The sequence below is a fragment of the Genypterus blacodes genome, unplaced genomic scaffold, assembly GCF_046128005.1.
Source record: "Genypterus blacodes isolate CSIRO-AG114 ecotype Tasmania unplaced genomic scaffold, CSIRO-AGI_Gbla_v1 ptg000015l_1, whole genome shotgun sequence".
NCBI lineage: Eukaryota > Metazoa > Chordata > Actinopteri > Ophidiiformes > Ophidiidae > Genypterus > Genypterus blacodes.
The window spans coordinates 5,013,578-5,028,292 of NW_027466829.1; the positions used below are offsets into that span (position 1 = coordinate 5,013,578).

At 48.4% G+C, this 14,715-nt stretch overlaps 2 protein-coding genes across 2 annotated transcripts in view; one reads left to right on the forward strand and one right to left on the reverse strand.

Moving 5' to 3' along the window:
- Positions 1-21: 21 nt before the first annotated feature.
- Positions 22-11,257, reverse strand: LOC142988145 (cysteine repeat modular protein 2). Its single transcript, XM_076137191.1, has 16 exons — positions 11,012-11,257; positions 9,341-9,544; positions 9,172-9,240; positions 9,022-9,064; positions 6,558-6,703; positions 5,646-5,840; positions 4,548-4,634; positions 4,200-4,398; positions 3,865-4,088; positions 3,519-3,761; positions 2,642-2,887; positions 2,274-2,469; positions 1,698-1,903; positions 1,413-1,513; positions 857-1,028; positions 22-771 (listed from the first exon to the last, which is right to left on the reverse strand). The coding sequence occupies exons 1-16, from the start codon at positions 11,193-11,195 to the stop codon at positions 389-391; spliced, it is 2,898 nt and encodes a 965-aa protein (XP_075993306.1). The 5' UTR covers positions 11,196-11,257; the 3' UTR covers positions 22-388.
- Positions 11,258-12,173: 916 nt separating this feature from the next.
- otud7a (OTU deubiquitinase 7A) overlaps positions 12,174-14,715 on the forward strand; it is a 29,244-nt gene continuing 26,702 nt past the window's right edge. The window contains exon 1 of the mRNA XM_076138649.1: positions 12,174-12,283. The gene's annotated coding sequence lies outside the window, so the exon portion shown is untranslated. The remainder of the gene's footprint in view (positions 12,284-14,715) is intronic.

Genomic DNA, 14,715 nt, shown 5'->3' on the forward strand with positions numbered 1-14,715 from the left:
TAACCTGATAAAGAAGCAGACTGAAGATGTCAAATAGAAAATTTAATTCATGTTTGTTTATATTTACACATGGTGAGGACTTACACCATACATGACCATTTCACTTTACTTCTTTATATTACAGGAAACAACATGACCCCTTAATCAGACCTCAGATGTCTCATCTCATGTGCAGTACACAGGAAAGGCACTTAGTCCAATACAACACATCTCACCACAACTCTTATGCAACACCACAGATACCATTACACTACAGTCTAACATTCAACTCAACTAACTTGAATTCCCCTAATGTCAGTCTGAATATGAGGAATGCACATCTCTGTTTATTCCTCAGCTATTGTACGATCTAACGGATGGCGGGGGTTGCGGGGGGGACGATCTGCGTTTAAGATCGGTTTAGACACGTGTTCTCGTCCACGTCCCGGCCCGCGTCTACGTCCTGTTCGTGGATGAAGCTGTAGCGCCTGTAAACCGACCCGCCTCTGCTGGTGTAGACCACGTCCACCTCGTCCCCGCTGTCAGGCTCTGGCACGCCGTGGGGCATGTTGCCGCTGGCGCTGCCGCTCAGCCTCTCGTAGCTCTGCCTCCAGCACAGCCTCTTCCTGGCGTGGGCCTTCACCAGAGCAAACACGGCCAAAGCTAAACCCAGAGCCAGCAGCAGGGCCACGGGCAGGGCGGCCGAGGCGTGCTTGGGAGCTGCGGGCGACATGCTCAAGTCTGCTGCCTGGTCACCGCCTGACTTGGGTTGGGGGGCTTCTACACACAGAGCTGAAAGGGGGAGAAAAGCTGTCAGTTGTGTGTTGTCAGTTGTTGTGAGTATCTGTGTTTCTTACGACAGAGACAGGGACTCCACCTGAGCGAGTGTCACACACGCAGCAGCCCGTGTGGTTTCCTCCGGCGTGGCAGCAGCGAGCACAGCGGTTCTCCACGGCGTGCAGGGCGGAGTCACCCGGGCAGGTCAGGCACTGGTCGGGTCTGGGGCCTGTGCAGTGTCGGCACGAGCTGTCGCACGGCTCACACGTCTCCTGCGACCGCAACGTGCCGCAAAGCATTGAGAGAAAAACTTCACTGTTTACACGTCGGCAATCACAAATGTACATACGGCCTTTCATTCATTCACTGAACAAATATTGAACGGCCATTGTCTGTTTGGCTGAGTGAAATAGTTCAGTGTCGTTTGATTTATGGGAGCTTTGAAGCTCTTTGGGATGGTTTAGGGTTAGAGGTTAAATATTTCAAATCCATACTGAGGAGAACAGCAGCATGTGAGCAGCATTGTGACTGATGAAGTGTGTGTAGTGACAGAGCACCCATTTGGTATGAAAACGGACATTTACACTTGTTCTCCATGGAATTTGGGATTTTTAATATTTCTTTATTATGATAATAAGGTGGGTAATTACTGTCACCTCCTCAGAGAAGTACCTCCCCTCCTCACAGCGCGGGTAGCAGACTTTGTCCTTCAGAGTGCTACCCCAGTCACACGTCACACACCCTTGAGGCGAGGCATCTGCAAACACACACGGACCAGAATTGACTTAACACACCTTAGAAATGACAGTAAATAACGCACAAGCAAAAAGAGAAGATGACAGGTGGACAATAGGTTATGTTTGACTTACACAATGATATCTGTATCAAATAACCTCTTTACAGATCGCACTGACATTATAAAGGAGTGTGCCTTTTATTACCTACGCAGGTCTGACAACTGGTGTGGCATTGTTTGCAGATGTGACTAAGCTGATAGAAGCGGTATGGACAGCGCTCGACGCATAGCTTGGTGCCTTGCAGCTCCAGCAGAGGAGGGGAACAGGCCCTGCACGACTCCGGTCCCGGCCCCGTGCACATCTCACAGGAATGGTCACATTTCTGACAGCGGGAGCCTTCCCTGTAATACCTGAACACAGGAAGTCAGATGAGCCACACTAACAAGTCAGGGGTCACGGCGGGCTTTGAGCTCGCAGGCTTCAAAAGTCCAGGAACAACAAGAATGAATGAATAAGACAGTAAACGCTCATTCAATGTGGAATTTGCAAGAGGAAACTGTCATAGTTCCATAGCTATTTCAGGGAAATCATTATCCTGTTTCCCGATTCAATAGTGTAGTAGTGTTTGATCAATACTGTGCCTCACACCCTACTGTATACACAGTAGGGTGTGAGGTGTGTAGGTCAACAGGCTGTGTAACGTTAACCTATACTGCATATTTCAACGCCAAAGCAAGCAATGCCCTGAATGAAGACAGAGCGTGGCCCGGCTGTGAGTACCCTGTGGGACAATGGCTGACACAGAGGTGGAGGAGGCGCAGGTATCCCGGAGAACATGTCAGGCAGTCTTTGGGCGACGCCCCGTCGCAGGTGGAGCAGACGTGGTCGCATGGCAAACAGAAGCCCAGCTCTGTCCCGTCTGCCTCCTGCCGTGTGCTGTAGGAGCCGTTGGGACACTCGCTCACACACGTGCCGTCTGCAAAGGAGCACATGTGAAGGAATGACTCTTTCATATGTGATCACATATGAGGAAGACTCTTCTTGGGACCCTACACTCATCTTTGTGTCCAAACAATCTGTGACTGCATTACAAATAAGCCTTTTTAGGGCACAGGTTGGTTTTTATCAGACGGTCTCTTGATGCTTACTGTGAAGGTACTTAGGCAGAGCACAGGTCTGGCATTCGTCGTGGCTCGGCCCTCCACAGGAGTAACAGTGACGGTGGCATCCCATGCAGGTGAACTGGTCGCCGTGCAGGTACGTCCTGGGCGGGCAGTCTGTGTCTCCCGTGACGCCACACAGCATGGTGTTTGGATCCAGCACCAGCCCCCTCTCGCACTGGGTGCACTGGTTGGCCTCTGAGCCGGAGCAGCTGGCACAGGTCTGGTGGCACTCTGTACGTGATCAAACAGGCGACGTGTTGTTTCAGTGTTAGGTTGACCCATGGTTGACATTGTGTTGTGACAGGGATGTAATCGTTCTCTGGTTCATCAATCGGCACATGTGATAATCAGCACAATCCTTCACATCGGAATGCCGTTGAGACGTGTTCCTTATCGTTTTATCGTGTTCCTGGTTTCACTCTCGAAATGAGGCGGATTAAAGATTAAATTCCACATTTTGACATTTATATTCCAGGCCCTCCAGGGTGCTTTAGCTCCAGAACACATTTGGGGGTCTTTATGCCCTTCACCCCTCCATCTGCTCACTCCAGACCTCTTTACATATTCATAACCCTTCGTGGTCCTGCTATTGATGTGCCGCTTCTCGCTGACCTCATCTGTCTTCTTATTAGCAACATTTGTGTTGTGTAGTATCATTGGCATCATTTTCCCTGTTTGATTGTTGGCTGTGATGCACTTTGTGACTCTTGTGTAAGAATAAAGGCTTATCTACTACAGTTGATGCTGTAACATAACCTCTGCTTCCCACCCTCACCCTTTATGCCTTTTTATCTTGAATATAAAGCCCTTGAAAGACGCACTGGACGTATTCACGGGACATCTGATCATAGCGCCGTCTTACCTTGACATTCTGCATCTAGGGTCTCATAGTAGGTGGCGGGGGGGCAGTCCTTGGAGCATGCGCCCTTGTAAAGTTTGGGTGTAAAGGTGGAGCAGGTCTCACAGTCCCCTGCCAGAGGCCCGGAGCAGCTGCTGCAGCTGGGGTGACATTGACCACAGCGGCCCTCCTCCATGTCCTCATAGTAACCCAGAGGACAGCTGGCTTTACACACGCCGTTCAGCATCAAGTAGAGGAAACTGCACTCTGAAATGAAGCCACAGATCAGAGATACAACATTTACAAATATTATCTCTTTGAAATGTTACTTCTACTTAATCCTTAGAGGCCTAAGTGTGTAATAACTGACTGAAGCAGGTCCTCTCATCTGAGCAGACGTCACAGTGGGGAGGACACCGCCTGCAGGTCCCATCGTCCGCAGGGTACGTCCGCAGAGAGCAGTTGAGTCTACACAGGCCGCTCTCCAGGAAGTAGCCATCAGCACAGGACAGACACTGAGACTTGGTCCCGTCACAAGTCAGACAGGAGCTATCACAAGCTTCACACGACGCCTTCGCTGTCTCAAAGAAACCTCTGAAAAGGAGCAAATACGATTGAAAAGGGGGAAAGCATCAGCAACATCTTTACAACTTGCTTCCTTCTCTCTGCTGTTAAGCTTCGGTAGAGGCTCTTGCCACTGCTTACTCTGGACAGTTGGACCAGCACCTCCCCTGGTGGAGAAAGAGCTTATAGCTGCCTTCGGAGCAGCTGATGCAGTTGTCGCTGGAGTCCAGGCAGGCCCCACAGTTGGGCGAGCAGTCCTCACACAGCTGAGTGGCAGAGTGCGCATAGGAGCCTATAGGACATCGCTCCACACAAGAGCTGTCCTGATCCAGGAAATACCCTACGACACACACGCACACGCACACACGCACACACACACACACACACACACACACACACACACACACACACACACACACACACACATGCAAACACACATGGTAAGGGATGGAATCCAGAGTAAAGACCAAAGGCAATAAATATATTTACCTTTGAAACAGGAAGAACAATCCAGTGCTTGAGGGCCAAAGCAGGTCTTACAGGATCCATCACACGAGTGGCATTCACCGTATTTACCTGAAATTAAAAGAAGGAGAAGGAGAAGGAGAAGGAGAACAAGAACAAGGACAAGGACAAGGACAAGAACAAGGACAAGGACAAGGACAAGGACAAGAAGGAGAACAAGAAGAAGAAGAAGAACAACAAAAAGAAGGACAAGAAAAAGAACAAGTACAAGAACAAGAACAAGAAGGAGAACAAGAACAAGAAGGAGAACAAGAACAAGAAGGAGAACAAGAACGAGAACAAGGACAAGGACAAGGACAGGATCCAGTTATTTGAGAGAAAGCAGAGAATGACTAACTTCCTAACTTCAACACTAGATGACAGCACAGTAAGCAGTGAGCTCTGTGTAGCAGATAAGTGAAGGGTGCTTGACATTGCTTGGTGATCTGGATCTGAGTGCAGCAGCGGTCACAATGGCCTGGCAGTGTGCTTTGTGTATTAGACAAGCCTCCATTATGTCATTATATCTATTTACACGTGTTATGAGTCATCCCTCTGAAAAGCTGAGAGCTGAGTTCAAATGTATACAGACCATGTACGTGTATAACAGTGTATACTCAGTCATCTCTGGGATCAATTTTCATACTGAGCCATATTCTCCATCTCTGGATCAATGGAGCATCCTGTTAACCATCACATCTCTAACCGGCCTCCATTTGTGCTGTGATTCATAATCAAGGTCGGCATGATAAAGAGCTCTTCACAATCTGCCTCTATGATTCCTCCACCGTCTCCTCAACAAGAATGTAAATGATCAAAGCCCCGAGGCAGGGATGGAAATCATCTGACTGACTGTTCACATCATCCATGCATAAGAGCCCTTTAGCAAGGCACAGAGCCGCACCCGATCCAGGGACACTGTGTTCCAGCTGAACCTCTCCCTGAGGACGGAGCTGTATTTCAATCTCCGGATCAATCAAGCATAGAGGTAACCATTTGTTCTCTGCCTCCGCTCTCAGCCGCCTCGCTCACATTAGACTTGGAATTGAAAGAAAGTTCACGGGACTCAACTATTCCTCTCACCTTCCAGGTATTGTCCCAGCGGGCAGTTCACCAGGGGGCACTGTCCGTGGAGCGAAGGATTCCCGCCCACGCACAGGTCGCAGTCTGCAGAGCGCGGCCCGTGACATGTTTGGCACGAGCTGTGGCAGGAATGACAGCGCCACCCGCTGGAGTCGCTGAAGGTCTGCTGCGGGCACTGCTTGATGCATTCGCCTCCTGACAGGGCAGAGCAGAGGAAAGATGACCCCCATCCTGCTGTACTACGCTCCGTACGTCTGCGTCAGCACATCCTCACACAGATGATACAGGAGCTGTTATGGATTTTACTACCGGACATTATTGAAACATAAATCACTTCCAGATAGAAATACTAAAGTTATTTCAGTGAACCCATCGCACAGGCGGGTTTGGATCCTGCCTCTGCTCGTCTTTGTGCCCTTTTAGGACCTCGCCCTCTCCACATTCCCTCTAAATGCACACACACCAGAGGCTGACCCAGATCTTTTTGTGGAGGGAAAGACCTGATCCTGCATGAACAAAGACTCTCTGACAACCTGTACAATCACCATCCACACTGAATACTCTATATACTCCTGCTGTTCTTCTTCCTTTTACAATTGAAAGGCTTTACTTTGTGACTCACACACTGGCAGTGTGGTGCACAACCTCACAACACAATGCTAATGTCTGATTTGCATAAAGAATGTATTTGCATGTCTCATGTGCAGCAGATTTGCTGACATGGACGCAATTTGCATTTCAAATGAAGACAATTTAACTAGAATGATGGATTGCTCTCATGTACAAAATGAGTATATATATAAAAAAAAGAGTATTTAAGTACAAACTCAGCTCTGTAGCGGAGATAAAGGTCATCTAAACACTCTACCAGCTAAATATCAACACAAACGGTCATTTTTCTGTTTTTGTTACCATTTAGGAAGTATCCAGGCTGACAGGCCAGGCAGTGTGTGTTCCCTCTGCAGTCTGTGCATGGCGCTGGGCAAGACACACACACACTCCGACCCCAGTCCTCGTAGGTACTCTGGGGACAGTGCCTGCGACACTGGTGCCTGAAGCTGCAGGAGGAGATTTCATTAAAAACTAAAATCAAATAACACTGAGAGAAGAATTTCATGAAAAGTCGAATGAATAAGCAAAATAAGACTCAAGCCATGGCTGCATTAGCAATCAGTCCATAACCGGCTGTCAAAACTGAGTGATCGCTTCAGCTATTAGAGGATGTTTCTTTTCATTTAGCGTGGCAGACATGCAGAACAAAGCTGCTGAGATATCAAAGATCTAAACTATCCTGATTCACCACCGTGTGGCACTTCCAAAGCTTTACAGTGAAAAGAATATTACTGCTGGAGGCCAAACCTCCCCGCACGGACGACTCTGCTGCAAACTGAAACCAGAGGAAGAGACAAAACACAGCGGGGCACAAACAAAGAGCGTTGCCGGTCCACACTGTGTCAGTCTGCAGCGCACCTGCAGCTTCAATGCATTCCTCAGCCAAAAGGTGCAGTCAATCAAACATCAACATGAATGACAAAGCAGAGATGAAAACATAATGTATGCTGCTTTTGTCCGATCCTATTGTGCTTCTATTGGTTCTCTAGGCAACAAGTTAATTGGTGTTTTACTTGTAGCTCAGGGGCGTATGGAGAGCTTTCAGCCATTAACCTGTCCCTGCAGTCCTTAAGGCCTTAATTGAGCCATTAAACATGAGCCGGGTCTCCAAAAAAAACCCAAACCCTCCTGCCTAGAGCAGCTGAGGTATTGAGTTGCAAAGATGTCACACATAAAACATTAAAGCAGGAGGGAATCCTACTTCCAAGACAAAACCTCTCCAGAGCAAACAGACCCCAGCAGAGAGAAGCTGCTATGTTACAGCACAGCTTCAGTCTCCACACCTCCTCCTCCACCGCTCCTATATCACACAATCTGACCACTGGCTGCACTTAATGGCGAGTTGCCGTGCGATTGTTTGCGGCGGTAACAGCTGGACGTGCCACCGCCATCCATCATCTCAGCCACAGCAGCAGCAGCTGGCCAGGAAACAGGAGGCTGCTGAAGAATCTGTGCCATGTTTAAGAATCCCTCTGTGCAAATATTAGACCGTCCATTCCCCCTTAAAGGTTATCGGCCTTTCCAAAGCTTTAGTTTGGAGATTTTAACTTCCTGGGTTTGGTAGAAACTGTCAAAGTAAAGGTAGCGGCGAAAGTTAAAGAAGCATGTTGTTGGTTTTGCACTTAGTTCCTTAGAGGGGAAGGTAAATGTCAATAAATACCAAGCATCCATCAGGCTGTGATTATTTTCTACCTGCGGTGTGTGAGCGGCCCCAGAGATGCACGGGGGCAACACTTATGTCAGACCGCAGCTGTCAAAATTAAATAACATTTTAAATTACTGGAAGAAAGCCACAATAGACTTTCCTCCCATCTCACACTGTCACCGCAATGCGATACTAAAGCTGGAGACGGCTTCTTTTATTGGCGTTCACCGCCGCCGCTGCCGCTATGGCCGCGTCGGAGGATTATCCATCATTCTGGGTCACAAACTATTATTGTTAAAGGAAAAGCTGCACAAGTAAAAGTGCAGAAGAAGATTGAGTATGGCCCCACACAGATGTAACAGCAATAAAGGAAAGGGAAAAAAAAGGAGTGAGCGCAATAAAGTGGTTGTTGTTTCTTCTCCCTGGACCCTCCTCTGCTGTGACTCACACAGGCGTTCAGATGAACACGCTGCATCCTACACACGCACACCTGCTGCTGGCTACGCTTACGCTTTGTCAATTACACTCTGTCTTCTTCTTCTCTCTGCCTCGCACAAGCAGGAAAACAACACACTCTGTGAAATATCTCTGTGGAGCAAAGCAGCCGTCTGTGCTGAGACTCAGCTCAGGTGACGGTGTGTGTGTGAGTGTGTGTGTGGAGGGTAACCTGACTCAAAACAATGCCAGGAGGCCTGAACTCGGGGGAGGAAGTAGACAATCGGAGGTCTGTTCTAGCTGCGTTACAATGAGTGAGTATGATGCTGTAAAGACAGAATGCTAGTGAAATGTAGCTTCTTCTGGTGTGAAACAGTTTGAGGGGGAAACTTCTGATTATTACCTCCATAAACAGTATTCACTTATCCTGCTTCCAGCCAAAAATCTGTGCTTATATATGTTCGTAATAATCAGATGGTGGAGGGAAAACCTGGATCCGGATCACCGCAGGAAATTCAGCGTAGTGAAGATTAGCCTGCGTTTGTTCTCGAGTCATCTTGCCCCGGAAAAAACTAACACACCAATGAAAACATCCAATCTCACATAATCCCTCATCTTTGAAGTGATTTTGTGGTCTAGTGAACAGGAGACTTTGACAAAAAAACATCCCCTGACTGTACTCACAGAAAGTAACCTTCCACGCAGCTGCTGCAGATCTCAGGTTGAGCTGTGCAACAAATCACAACAACATTTAATTACAATCTACCAGTGCTGAAGTTATATTTGGCTCAACTGTGAGAAGAGGCTGACGTCAAGTACGCTGCTGCTGTTTACCTGTGGAACATGTTTTGCAGCCATTTTCACAGTCGATACACTCTCCCGTGTCAGGATCCTGCACCTGTCCTGAAAGACACACACACACACACGCACGCACACGGCATATGACAAACAATAATGGCTGTCTTTGCTTGATATTCAAACCAGGCTGCGTCTCCTCATGTACCTATGTTGCAGTAAGCCGTCTGGCAGATCCCGTTCTGGAGTTTGTAGTGTTCCTGACATTTGGCACATATGTCGGCGTCGGTGCAGAGCTCACAGTTGGCTATGCAGGGCAGACAGGCGTAGTCACCCCTGTCGGGATAGAGGCCGCGGGGGCAGTGTGTCCGACAGCGACCTTGGTGGAGGAAACGCTCCTGTCCGTCTTCATCTGCAGAGGAAGATGAACACAGAGAAGTCTTTTCCTCTCTGATGAAGACATTACTTTGGTTTATGTGCTCCTGCCAGGACATGAATGATGGACTGTTAGTAAATACAGATGTGGAGCCAAATGGGTCTGACAGTTACATGAAGATGTGTCGCCTTAACGCAGACTGAAGATATCAGGTTGCTTCGATCCACAGGAGGCATGTCAGCTGTTATTATAGTATTCCAAACATAGTTGGATATCTGTTTGTTGGAAGCACAGCCCAACAATAACAGAAGGCTGTGTGAGGTCACCTCCTGACTGATGAAGTTCAGACTCAGATATGGAAGCAGGGAGGATCTGAAGCAGATGTGGAGGAGATCAGATCTGCGTGCCGAGGCGGAGTTGAGCCTCGGCTGTAATGATTAACAACCCTGACAACTTCCACCGTAGCCTCCGTGTGGCACCTGAGGCGTCTCTGCGAGCGGCTGAGTTACAGTATTGTCTCATCTGCACAGAGCTGCAGGGGAAGAAGAAGAAGAAGGTGTGCGGAGGAGCGGAGGGAGGAATACAAATGTGGCTGTGACTGTTATAGGAAAAGTAAAGGATGGCACTGAAAGCAGGGAATGACAAGTAACTGCCAAATAATTACATCTCCCTATGAAACGGCAATTACAGCAAATAGACAGATTTGAATGTCAAATGTGGGAAATAAATAGGTGCATATACTCAGAGAAGAGGGTGTATGTGTGTGTGTGTGTGTGTGTGTGTGAGACGGTTAAGCCCAGTGAAATGCAATAGAAAGACTTGTAGCCCAGGGGGATATCTCTCCTCTTTCCCCTGCATGTGTGTTTAACAAAGGCTTCATTCTGACATGATCAGATTTCCCAGTGAAAAGTCCAGAGAGGAAAGATCACACCTTCATTTCTTCCTCTTCTTCTTCTCTCTCTCTCTTCCTCTCTCTTTTTTTTTTAAAACCAATCTCCTAAAATGTCACAGAATCACCAAAGTGTATCTGAGGCCGCCGCTGTGAGGCAGAGGTGAAGGCTCCTCCTCTTCATTCCTCAGCTTTTCACTAACTTTGCTTTGGTAACCATCAAATAGCGCTGCGCCTCCTTTTCTCTGTTGGATTAATGAGTCACTGACATGGCTTTGTTTGAACCTGGCAGCTGTGGAGCCACACATTAAACACAGCAACACACATATCTTATCATTACAATCAAAACAAAGCTCGTATAAGAAGCAGGACCACTATCTGTACATGTCATTTACATCTTTGTTTAACTGGTGAACGTTGATTTGTTTCCTGAGTGAAAACTATTGACAAACATTACAACAACATCTCAATCTGAGGTCCGAGCAAAGCAGCAGCGGCAGCAGCGTGACACAAAGCAAACGCAACATGAAACACACGCAGCCTTTTCTACGTAAAGAGCTCTAAACGTGTCGGAGCGTTAGTGTGTATGAAGGAAAAAAGGCATTTTTACGCACCAACTCCACAGGTTGTGCATTCAAACAGCTCATGCCCGACGCACTCGGTGCAGGTGGGATGGCAGAGGACACACTTGTTCTTCAGCAGGAACTGGCCGCTCAGGCAAGACGACGGAGGTTTACATTCCGCAAATCCGACATAGTTGAGGAAGATGAGGAGCGGCAGCGCGACGAGAGACTTCATGTCTGCGCCCGAAGGACTCGTGGAAGTCCGAGGCGAGCAGCAGCACGCAGAGGCAGAGGAGAAGGAGGAGGAGGCGGCGGCGGAGGCGAGGTGCAAGTCTCCGCAGACGCAGTGTCCGTGCAGCAGGTAGGCTGCGGGGCGGCGAGGAGGATGAGGAGGAGGATGAGGAGGATGATGGTGGTGTGGGGCTCTGTGACATCAACCCCGCTGCTAACTTGCCGGACCAGTTCGTTAGAGTGAAAATGGAGCTTGCCTGGGTTGTGGTCGTGATTGTAAAGAAATGACCAGCAATGCGAAACAAACACACACACACACACAGTCACACAGTCACACAATTTCCGATAGATAGATACAGTTACCTGATAAACACACACCTGTGTATGCAGATGACACCAGGATGTTCATGATAAACAGCAGATTTGCACCCTAACATAAATGACATAAACATTAATTACATGGGAGGAAAATCACCAATTACTTCGTGTTGTAGCTGCGATTTTATTTACTTAAACAGCAGGAATAATGTATCCACCCCTGTGTTTAGTTTATTAATGAGGTTTTCTGTTTTGGGGGGTTTGAGGGGAAAATAAGGAGACAGAAAGAGAGTCATGTTTCTGAAGCTATTTTCACAAATATAAGATGCAAGGCGGAAGAATTTAATAGCAGCAAGCATTTTAGCCACGAGAATTATGAGTCTGAGTTGAGATGCATCGAAAATTAAAGCTGCATTCCACTACCTGCGTATCAGTGCAGAGGATAGTAAAGTATTAAGCCGCTAGATGCCGTGTGTGAGGTTTGAAAGTGAGGCGCAGCGTTTGTTTTGCTTGTTTCCCCTCAGCCACAGCGGCCTCTGCCGGTCAGCTCCCGCATCGACGCGCATGATGAGAGCGTGGGTCAGAGCTTTGTCGGCGGCTGACGTCACGCGACGAGCGGCTGTGGAAGGAGGGAGGGGGCGTGGCTTTGTTCTGCTGCAGAGAGAGAGAGAGAGAGAGAGAGAGAGGGAGAGGGGGAGAGAGAGAAATTAAGTGTTCGTCAGAGGTCTGGATTTGAAAACGTTACGATGGGGAGTAATGAGTGAAAAGAGAACGGTAAGAGACAACCCGTGTGTGTGCGAGTGTGTGTGCGAGTGTATGCGTGTGTCTGCGCGAGCGTGTGTGTGTTTAATATTGACATTGACAGGCTGATGCTCGGCTTTGGTAGTGAAGACAATAGATCAGCACACTGCAGACAGGTGCACCTGCCTCTCTACGCGGCTACGTGCCTTACATGGACGGAGCGGCGACTCCTTCATGAGAGGCTGGAGGCTCCGGCACCGAGGCCGGGGAGCATCGACGCTCCCGGGGTGCAGCGTTAGCCGGAGCCTCGCTGTCCCATGCATCCATCATGGATGTTGCGTGGTGTATGTATGTGTGTATGTGCGTGTGTGGTTGTGTGTGTGTGTGTGTGTGTGTGTGTGTGTGTGTGTGTGTGTGTATGCTGCTTAGTCACACACACACACACACACACCATTGTGATGTAGCCGGGATCACACACACACACACACACACACATACACGTACACATACACACAACACACACACTCGCTGTGCTTTACCGTCAGACAGCAGCTTATCTCATAAACAATTAGCCTGTTAGCATGAGCCTGTGTGTCTGTTTATGTAATAATAATCAGCACATGTGATGTCTGCTGCTCAAATACGCGTTCAGTAGAATAAACACGATCAACCTCATATTGGTGATCTATTCATCTTCAATCAAAGGTTTTTTTAGACATGAAGTATAAATGTCATTGTGTGGTTTGGGGCCATATAATGGGATTTCTTCTTCATGGTGGCCTGTTTGACAGAATCATGCATCTGAGCCTGTGTGTGCCGATGACCAGGCCACTAATTCACTGCTGTGGCACTTTTACCTCCGTGTCCCTGCCACCTGTCCTAACCTACATCATAACACATTCATGTCATCATTAATATCAGACTATATTCCAGTCGGGATCATCAATAGTGTCATAAAAACTGTTTCCTGCTCCGAACGGCTCGGAAAACAAATCAGTAAATTCTTCTAAATCTTTCCTTGGGTCTGTGAGATGATCAGCTGATAGATGAGCAGCTGATAGGTGAGTCGGATTTGCCTCTAACCTAGGATCCATGTCTGCCAGGCTGAGCCGGGCCGTGCCAGCACCAGAGAGCGGCACCGGGGAGAGCTTGGCACCTGATTGTTTACCACAGCGGATCCTCTTCCTGTCTCTGGCATCTATCTCAAGCTACAGAAAAAGGCCGAGCAGGGATGACGGTTGTTGTTGTTGTAGTTGCTGTTGGTCTTTCGTGTCTCTGTGTATCAAACTGCTCGTCCGCTCATACAGAATGTTTGGCCTTTACAAAGATCTACTCACTGCCTTCAAAAACGCCTCGATTGCTTTTGTTTCTCCTTTCATTACTGCACATAATGTACCAGAGAAGCCAGTGATGCTGTGTCTGTAGGCGTAAACAATGTCATCTTGTCGGACCCTGAAAAGCCCAGAAAAGGGGCCCTGAAATGTTGAGTTACATTTCAAAAGATTGGGCGTCTCCATGCATGATTCGTCCCAAAGTTTGGTCCTTGAGAGGAGATGAAATGAGTCAAGTAGCCGTGGCAATCATGGCCCAATCATTGCACGGCTCTGAAGTGGGGCCCTGTTCTTGAGACATCTCCACAGGTAGGGGAGCGGTGTGAGGCGTCTGCAGGCAGAGGGAGGTCAGCTAGAGGCCGTGGAGGGAGCCAGACCACAGAATGGGGAAGTGTGGAGAGGAGATCCAGAGCCGCAGACGTGAAGCTGCCGTGAGTGAGACGTCACGTTGGCCTCTGCTGGTTTCCTCACAATGGCAAGGAAACAAAGAGTCGCACTACACTTATTGTAAGAAGCTGGAAAAGATGTTACACTGGGATTCCCTTGGATTCAGTAGTAAAGTTTGCAGCCATAGATATGTGTGAAGAAGGTGTAAGCACAACAGAAACCAGGGAACACCATCCCATGGTGTCTTCTTCTTGTCTTTCTGTCCAATATTAATGTCCGTCTCACTGGACAGAGCCCCTTTGGCGTCTCCTTAAGGTCTCTGCAGCCAAGACTTGAACTTTAGACCTCAACCGCCATCTTGATCTGCTGCCAGAGCCAGGAAATGTCTTGTTTAGGCAAAGAGGAGGAGGAGGAGGAGGCGACAATGAAGTGGCAGCAGCCAGCACGGCGGAGTGTAATTGGCTGAGACACCTGTCAATCAAGCGCCGCCCGCAGCCATACTAGTTTCACTCATCCAACCTTTGTTTGGGAAACATGTGGCCTATATCGGAAGCTAATTCTGGCTTCACCCTCTCCCGTCAGCGGCCTCACATCTTCCTCAGCGTCGCTTTCACACTGCTGTCAGCTTTCAACCGTGATGACAGCGAGTAGGTAGAAACAGTTTGTACAACCTGTCTGCAGCTTCAGCGCCCCCTGGACACAGAACAGGTACAGACAGAGGAGGTGGAAGTAAACAAGCTGCCATCA

What these genes read in the sequence shown, in the direction of transcription:
- LOC142988145 (XM_076137191.1), bottom strand. Translation starts at nt 11,195, where the DNA reads ATGAAGTCTCTCGTCGCGCTGCCGCTCCTCATCTTCCTCAACTATGTC. An exon ending in GACGGCTTACTGCAACATAG is followed by an intron (nt 9,241 to 9,340) that starts GTACATGAGGAG and finishes TGTGTCTTTCAG; the next exon opens with GACAGGTGCAGGATCCTGAC. An exon ending in TTGTTCTTCCTGTTTCAAAG is followed by an intron (nt 4,399 to 4,547) that starts GTAAATATATTT and finishes TGTGTGTCGTAG; the next exon opens with GGTATTTCCTGGATCAGGAC.